Source organism: Chanodichthys erythropterus, chromosome 22, assembly GCF_024489055.1.
Source record: "Chanodichthys erythropterus isolate Z2021 chromosome 22, ASM2448905v1, whole genome shotgun sequence".
Lineage (NCBI taxonomy): Eukaryota > Metazoa > Chordata > Actinopteri > Cypriniformes > Xenocyprididae > Chanodichthys > Chanodichthys erythropterus.
The window spans coordinates 34,323,486-34,333,133 of NC_090242.1; the positions used below are offsets into that span (position 1 = coordinate 34,323,486).

At 35.9% G+C, this 9,648-nt stretch overlaps 1 protein-coding gene across 1 annotated transcript; it reads left to right on the forward strand.

Annotated features, from left to right (window-relative positions):
* Positions 1–328: 328 nt before the first annotated feature.
* LOC137012317 (gastrula zinc finger protein XlCGF57.1-like) lies at positions 329–1,479 on the forward strand. The gene is made up of 2 exons (XM_067375439.1): positions 329–386; positions 629–1,479. Exons 1-2 carry the CDS (start codon positions 329–331, stop codon positions 1,477–1,479), a joined length of 909 nt encoding a protein of 302 aa, XP_067231540.1.
* The last annotated feature ends 8,169 nt before the right edge of the window (positions 1,480–9,648 follow it).

Below are 9,648 nucleotides of genomic sequence, written 5' to 3' on the forward strand. Positions count from 1 at the left end.
TTTGAATGTGTATATTTATGTTTTTTCCATTTTTATGTATTTTTAAAAGATGTGATCAAAAAAGGTCAATTCATTCATGGAATGATTTTTGAAACAACTATTTGAATAAAACATTTCCACCTGAATAATCCAGAGCAATTGTAAGTGTGATGATCATCTGCTAAATTAGCAACAGCGACCACAATTCACACCTTCAGTCAGTGAAGCCACTCCCACAGCCATTCATGAGAGTTTAAATGCTTGGGAATATTCCATTCTTACCACAGGAGAAGAAGAAGCAAGCAGGAGGAATTACTCCAGGAGAAACTACTGACATACTATTGTACAAATGGAGTTTGAGGAAGAACCCTGCAGAATGAGCGATGAAGATACAGAGGAACAAATAGGTTTGTGTTTTCCTTAATTCTCTTTAATGGCTGATATGGGACATTACGATGAAAACTAACATATAACAATACATCTAAATCTATATACTTGTAGACTTAGTAATAAACTAAGAATGAACTTTATTTTTTATGTTTCTAATTTGTCCTTCTTTGATTGAATTATGTGAATTAAATGTTAATTTTAGACCAGATGGAAGTGAATGAAGACAAACAGCATACATTTCAAAAACATCATTGCACAGATGAAGATGGAAATGCAGTAGTTTTACAGACTGAAAAGAATTTCAAACAAAAACTTGGAGGAAAAACTGGAGTCAACGGATCTTTCACCTGCTCTGAGTGTGGAAAGAATTTCAGACTGAAAGGAAACCTTACAGTGCACATGAAATCTCACACCGGAGAAAAACGGTTCGCATGCACTCAGTGTGGAGAGAGTTTCGTACATAAATCAAAGATCAATAGACACATGAGAATTCACACTGGAGAAAGGCCTTACACATGCACTCAGTGTGGGAGCAGTTTCATGTACAATGGACACCTAAAGGATCACATGAGAATTCACACTGGAGAAAAACCGTTCACATGCACTCAGTGTGGAAAGAGTTTCAGGTGCAAAAACTTCCTCAAAGATCATCTGCGCATTCACTCTGGAGTGAGATCATTCAGCTGTGATCAGTGTGATAAAACATTTGTTTCTCCATCATGCTTAAGAACACACCTGAAAGTTCATGCTGCTGTGAAGCCTCACTTTTGTTCTTTTTGTGGAAAGAGTTTTACACTACTGGATAATTTAAAAGTGCATGAGAGAATTCATACTGGTGTGAGACCTTATATGTGCTTCGACTGTGGGAAGACCTGTAGTACATTCGGCAACTTAAAGTCACACCAGAGAATTCATACTGGAGAGAAACCGTACAAGTGCTCACACTGTGGAAAGAGTTTCCCTCATTTAGGAAACCTGAAAAGACATGAGAGAATTCATACTGGAGAGAAACCATATAAGTGCTCACACTGTGGGAAGAGTATCACTCAGTTACAAAACCTGAAAAGACATGAGAGAATTCATAATAGAGAGAAGCCCCAGTGCTCTTAATGTGGGAAGAATTTCACTCACTTAACTAATTTACAGGTTCATAAGAAAAAGCATTGTCCAAATGTGTTTAAGTGAGCAAAGTTTCACATTTAGATCCATGACTTTCAAGTAAATAATTTGATATTCAGATTAAGCAAAAGTTGGAATTGTGAGTCAATGGCAACAACAGCCGTTATCCATATCAAAAAAAAAAAAAAAAAATGTTTTTAGTCTCTCTTTTTAGAAGTGATGCATTGAGAACATACTTGAAGACTTTTTTGCATTGGAATCACTGAGATTCTGCCCATTGTGTGAATTATAAGTGTCCGAAAGTCCCAAATATCCTTTCTAACTGATATAGGCCTGTTTTACTGCAAATTACACTATATGCCAATGCCTGTACAAGACAAGCTAAGACAAGCCCAGACTTACAGCAGGTGAACGCTGTTTATAGGAGGAGAGTTTGAATGTCATTATTATGTTCTGGAGTTCTGCTTGTTTGTTCCTGTGAGTGATTGATTACAAAGTCATTTAACTATCTTTGGAGGGAAACAGTATAATAGTATAATTATATACTATTCTTGTTTATGCTGTTGAATTCTTGTACTAATTGCTAAGATCTTACTTTTTATGGCTATACTTATATATTTTGACAAATAATTTTGTAAAAATTAAATCGTCAAGTTTTAAATTGATTTTGTGTACTGTCTTTATCCTTGCATTTGTTTCTAAAGTTATGACAATAGTTTGGCAGTTCCTCACATGTTCCTCTAGATGTCGCCATTTGTTTTAATTTCAATCACGTGAAACTGAATCTATAAGGTCCGCCCATGGTCCAAAGACGGCATCCAATATATGTGCAGGCATGCGCAAGATAAACAACAATTGGTTGTTGGATCTTCTTGAGATTTAAGGTGCGTTCACGCGGCCTCGGAATTCCTGTAGTTACAAGATTCTAGCTTGTAAAAAGCATTCACGTCCTCGTAGAGCTCGTAATTACAGCTTGTAAGCTGGGAGTTTTCTGAAAGCTCCCACATGTACCACGTGGCCGCTGTACCACCTGACCACTGTAGATTCATTTAGTCGTTGATAGTGGTGCCATGGAAACGCTTATTTCCCAGTCCGAGGACGTGAACAGCTCCGAATATAACGTCACGTGTTGTCATTTCAAGAATCCGGTAAATACGAGGTGACGTGAACGCAGCATTACTTCAATCACAATAGAAGCTATAAAACTCAGACAGTACTGCTTGGATATTATAACTAAAACTGCTGCACTATTTTTAAAAATTATACTTTGCACACATGATCATTTGTTTGAGAGAACATTTGATAAATATACAGATATATAGGTACGTATACAGTTTTACATCATAAACGTTGCTCTGATGCATCATTTCTTGAAGAACGATGATGGAGAGCAGATCATTCCGAAGAAATGTGATGCAAACAATGGATAATATATCAATATTTCATGGATTTAACACTTTCTTGGACAAAAAGTATACGGACATTTTACCCAAGTGCCACAGACTGGACTCATCTCGCGATCTCTATTTCACAAAGCCCCGTTTGATTTTTCGTGTTATTTGCAGACCCGACACAAATTAATTACTGGTGTTGGAGCATCTATATCGTAAAAATACACTGTAGATTGACAGTAAACCTTTATAACTTTCTAATGCTATAACTTGTTATCTTTATTAATATTTTAGATAGCTCATTTGCCTGCTAACATGATCACGTCGCGCTAGGCGGCGTGGTTTCAGCAACCAGTTTGCCCATTTTCAGTTATCCGGGAGTGACGTGCAGTGACACTCTGATATGGCAGCGGCCTCATTTTCGCTTCAAAACCACTCTTCAGAACTCTATGGGTGATGTCACAGACACTACGTCCATATTTTTTTACAGTCTATGGTTTAACCATGGTATTTGTAGTAAAACTGTAATACAGATGGTAATCAATCAGTGCAAAAAAACATGGTTACTACATCTTTACTATAATGAAAACATAGTTAATTTTCGTAAGTTTAGCAGTCAAATTAATTTAAAAATGTAAATTCAACAGGTATGACCAGTAAGAGAAAAACACTGTTAACTAGAAGACGAGCAATGGACTGTGACAGGCTAGTTAGGAAATACATTTATTTATTATTCAGAATGCATATTTGGAATGGAAATATATTTCAGTAGGTAAAACATAAGTATGGTGTGCATTTTAGGACAACCTCAAACCAGGAAAAGGCATCATGCCTCATACTTAAAGGCTTCAGACATTGGACAAAACAGCATCGTGCCTCAGACTGAAAGGCTTAAGGTCTCATATAATTAGGCATCGGACACAACAGCCTCAGAAAAGGTATCAGACGAAATGGACTCAGATAGAAAAGGCATTAGACATAAAGGCATCAGATGAAAGGGAAGCGAATTGCCCCACCACAATGTGACGTCACATGCACGCAGTTTTCTAAATGTTACACTAAGTTGTATAAAACATAAACATATTTATATAAAACATAATTACAATTTTTGTATATTTGTATTATTTGCTAGTTTTATTTGCATGTATAAAACGTTAGCTAAATAACACATTGCAACTAGCTTGCATTGCAAACTATCGTGAACACTTATGAAAATTAACCATGGTTTTATAATAGTAAAAATGTGGGTTTTGTCAGATTGATACTATTTGTACTTTTACTACAAATTGGAGGTTACCATTGTTAACTACAGGGAGTGCAGAATTATTAGGCAAGTTGATTTTTGAAGAATTTATCTTCCAGAATCTGGCAGTAAGGTGTGGGAGTTCACTTTTAGTCCATCTCTTATCCTCAAATGTCCATCTTGCAGAGATGGACTAAATGATCTTCCAAAACTTACTGCCAGATTCTGGAAGATAAATTCTTCAAACAGTGGTACAAGAGGATGTGGTGCTGGTCCTTCAGGAGTCACTCTCAAGCTGTCTGTCTATAAGGCCTATAAAAACCCAGTCTTCATGTATTTTATAACACTTCAGCTTGTGATTCTTATTAAGAGCGGGTCATTTTTTAGGATTCTTCACCTAACCTAAGTCTCTGAGATCCTGACACCTCACACTTCTGAAGACTCCAGGTAGGTTTCAGTACTGGGAAATGGTGGCGCTGGAGACTAAAGGGTTCCTGATGGTTTCACACTTAATTCTTCACCTTAATTCTTAATTATTTTGCAGTTAACGTGTCTTTTCTTCTCCAGCTGTTTTTGTATGACCCCGCTGACCCAATGAGCATTTCACTGTCCAATGGTCATGCTTTAACTTTGCAATTTCTAGTATTACATTAGTATTGCGTCCTTCTCATGAGTATTTAATAATTTTTGACTTTTCAGTCTGAGTTAAATCTCTTTTTTGGCTCATTTTATCTGTAAAAGAAAACCTGCCTAATTATTCTGCACACCTGAATATAGGGCATTTTTCATTTCCAGCCTTCATGAACAATTATATATCACTTATAAATTATTAAAAACAATATTAATAGTAGTTATTAAGATTGGATTGGAATTGGTAAAATGTGCTTGGAAAAAAAATATGATCAGAAAATCAACTTGCCTAATAATTCTGCACTCCCTGTACAATAACCATGTTTTTTTTTGTTGTTGTTGTTATTTTTATTTTTTATGTAGTAAAACCATGGTTAATTTTCATAAGGGCAGTGTGGCTGGGGGGGCGTGGTTCAGCGAACGCTGCAGCGGGGGAGAGCGTCAGGAGACGCGCGGTGAATGAGCGGGTTAAGTGCAAATAACAAACACCTGTCTCTTGTTGCAGTAATTGGCGTGGAGAGAGTACTTAACGCCAGGAGAAACAGGAGTGAGGGAGAGAGAGAAGGACTGCTGGCTGCCACACGTACCAGAAGGACTGAAGTGCCGGAGGATTTGTTTTGTTTGGTTATTGATTGTTTTGTGCCTGTTTGCACCTTTTCTTTATTATTAAAATAAAAGCAGCCAGCAGTCATACCCGACCCTTGTCGTCTTCCTTCCTAAACCCTACGAACTGTGTTACAGGCAGTAAAAAAATCTTTCGAGCTATTAGACTAGGTTGTTATAAGCACAGATACTTTGTGTACAGAGGTTACCAAGGAAACAGCTTTATTTCTGCTGTTCCAGTGCCACCTACTGTCAAAGAGTCGATTTGCTTTTTTTCTGCAGAGCAATGTGAAAACCGCCATGTTCTTTTCTGTATAGAACCTAAAACCTAACTAGTCTAATATTTAATTAAAGCTGCAAGAATAAAATATCATCAGGTAGCCTATACCTTAACACCTTTCCACCTCATTTTTGTGTAAAATTTTCAGTCTGTGAAATAGGTTTTTGAAGAATATGCCTTGCCCTTTGTCTTCCATCTGGTCTGAAATCAGAATATTAAATTATCATTATTCATTTAAAGGACACATGTGCAACAAAAACGATTGCAACTGAACCTTAATTTAGCAAAAAAAAAAAATAAAATAAAATTTCTTAATACCGGTAGGAAATGTCCTTGAGCCATGCACCAAACCCTGCCGCAGCAAAAATGGATGCCCACTGCTGTGGTTGTGTGTGTTCACTATTGTGTGTGTGGACTTGGATAGGCAGAGCACAAATTCTGAGTATGGATCATCACACTTGGCCACACATCACTTTCACTAACAGAAAGGCTCCAGTTATAGGTGTCACTTAAGACTGTTTGTCATTTACGACAGTGCAATTAAAAAAATGATGTTAAATAAAACAATCTAGAGAAAAAATATTTATGTCTGAAATAAATTATTAATTATATAGAGGAATTACAGTTGGACCCCATAAAGAGATCAAAATGCTCAATGAAGAACAGGAGTCAAAAGTTTCAACAAGTTAAAAGAGACTTTATTGAAGACAAAGTTCTGCACACTTCCATGGGCCATATAAATGAGAAAGAGGATCTTGCCTTGAACTAACAAGGATACAGAAACACTAGTACTTATAGTCATAGATAATCAGCTGACATAATTTCTACAGGTTCTTATAGGTTCATTTGACAATGTCACATGCGTCTCATAATAATAAACAACCCCTGTAAACACAATTTGATAAAACACAATATATTTTCACTTCAATGCTGAGTTTTGTCAGGACTTCACTGAAACAGAATATCCACACAGACACATTTCCTTCATATACTATGACCCCGCCAAAACATCCTTTGTCAAATGATCAACCTTCACTACTAATTTTAGTAAATTACCCCATTAGACTGAATCACTATGGAAACAAGCTTTTGCTTAATCTGAATGACAAATTATTCACTTACTTGTGAGTGATGGATCTGAATATTAATTTTTGCTTAGTGAGGCAACTTCAGGCAATGCTGATTAGATATATGAGTTAAACTCTTACATGAAGAGCACTGGTGCGGCTTCTCTCCAGTATGAATTCTCTGGTGAGATTTTAAGTGACTGAATGTAGTGAAGATCTTATGAATTCTCTCGTGGACTTTTAAATTCTGCAGTTGTTATTATAAAAATTATTTCCACAAAAAGAGCAAAAGTGACACCAGCATGGATTTTAAGGTGTTTTTTGAAGCTTGGTTCAAAAACAAATGTTTTATCACACTGATCACAGCTGAACGACTTTACTCCAGAGTGAGGGCGCAGATGCTCTTTGAGAGTGTTTTTCTGAGTGAAACTCCAGTGTGAACTCTCTGGTGTTGTTTTAAGGCACTGGATTTAGTGAAGGTCTTCCCACAGTCAAAGCACATATAAGGTCTCACACCAGTATGAATACGCTCATGGTGTTTTAAATGCTCCAGTCGTAAAAAACTCTTTCCACAAAAAGAGCAAAAGTTAGGCTTCACACCAGCATGGATTTTAAGGTGTTTTTTGAAGCTTGATTCTAAAACAAATGTTTTATCACACTGATCACAGCTCAACGACTTTACTCCAGAGTGAGTACGCAGATGCTCTTTGAGAGTTATTTTCTGAGTGAAACTTTTTCCACACTGAGTGCATGTGAACATTTTTTCTCCAGTGTGAACTCTCATGTGCACAATTAAATTTGCTTTACATATGAAACTCTTTCCACACTGAGTGCATGTGAACGGTTTTTCTCCAGTGTGAATTCTCATGTGCACATTAAGGTTTCCTTTCTGAGTGAAACTCTTTCCACACTCAGAGCAGGTGAAAGATCCTTTGATTCCAGTTTTTCCAGCTTGTTTCTGTATGAAATTCTTTTTAGTCTGTGAAATGACTATGTTTCCATCTTCATTTTCTATACTCTTTTGAAACGGATGCCTTTTGTCTTCATTCAATTCCATCAGGTCTACAAAATTAGAAATTAAAATAAATTCAGGGATCCCCAAATTATCAAACTTTTCATCTTAATGTTCCTCATCAGTCATTAAAGAGAATAAATAAAAACACAAACCTATTAGTTCCTTTGTCTCTTTATCTCTCATTCTGCAGGGTTCTTCCTCAAACTCCATCTTTACAATAGTATGTCAGTAGTTTCTCCTGCAGTAATTCCTCCTGCTTGCTTCTTCTCCTGTGGGAAGATGGGAATATTCCCCAGCATTTAGACTCTCATGAACAGCTGTGGGAGTGGCTTCACTGACTGAAGGTGTGAATTGTGGTCGCTGTTGCTCATTTAGCAGATGATCATCAAACTTACTATCTAAAGCTGGATTTTGTGTTGCTCTTGGTTTATTGTGGATTGATTAAATTAAAGATGCTGTGAGATTCATGTTCAAACATTTTGCAAAAGAATGTCATTGAGGCTTTGTAAATGACAAAACATCAGATGAGTGTTGAGTTCACCTAACTGTTATTTCTTCATGGTATTTTAGTCTTTTCTCAAAAGTGGTGTGATTATCAGAAATTATGTCTCCATTTTATCCAGCACTGTTAAACTATCGCCTACTATACTTCAATTTAGCTCATAGAGAAGCTGAAAGAATATTGATGAGGGTTGATTGCTGTCAGTTAAATGTGTGCAAGAGACAAAGTTCTAGTTACAGAAATATACACATGTATTTCTAAAACTATAGCATGTATTTATTTAACATTCATTTAACCAGGCAAGTGATTAAAACAGGTTCTTATTTTAAATAACAGCCTGGCAGGAGAGTAAAGTCTCCTGAAAACATACAACCATACTATAGATAAAAAATAGATAAGATATACCAATGTATTTCCCGTCTTGTGCAATGATGTCCAATTCAAAAAAGGGTATAATTCACAATGATGCGTTCTATAAGATAAAATAGTATCAGTCTAACCATTACTGCATGATACAACACATTTAGTTGTTCCTTGACCTTGCTCATTTCTATATACCACACCACCATAGTCAAACAAGTGTAAAAAAAACTTGTTTCAACAAGATATTTCTTGGCTGTTTTTTGAGTTAAGTGCTGATTGTAAATAGGTATTTATTTAATTATTTTGTTTAGTGAGCCACTACTGATCATCAGGTAGGATAATTTCATCAATTGCCCTGTTTAATGAAGAAAACAACAGTATCCTTGAAAAACTATCAGTAGTCATATAATTATTTAGGTCTACTGAGTATGACAATGTTAATATGTTTTACATTTGTGTTCAATTCAACCACATGATGAGCTGGTCGAATCTGTCGTTCACAAAACTAGTCAACTGATTCAATTTGCCATGTGTTTCAGATTGTGATGACATTAAATTTATTGGGAGAAATCTAAATCAGACAATTTATGTATGCATTAATCTATTTCGGACCAAACTGCAGTGTTAATTCTTCCTGTCTGGTGAACTATTCCTTTGTCTTTATTTTGACATAATATTTTTGAAACCAAAAAAGTTTTCTCCATTTGTCTAGAAACTATTTTTGCATTTTTGTTTTAATCATAAAGCTTTGATTTATTTATTTATTTATTGGCACTAATTGGTTTGTCCACAAGGTGGCAACACTGTCCCGAGCCGTTGTTTCACAGTTGGAAAAGGCGAAGACAGCAGGACAAAAACAATACTATAGAAATAAAACAATCTCGCTCGCATTGACGCATTCACGAGTTCCTGTGAGGGGATTAAAAGCTGTTTATACCGCTGTGTTTTTCAGACGGTAAATACATTTATTATATTATTTATCAGAAATATACATCGAAATGTTTAGTGAATCAAAAGTGGTTGCCCCATTAATCAGTTTAAAAATTTAGCTAGATTAGTAAAATTA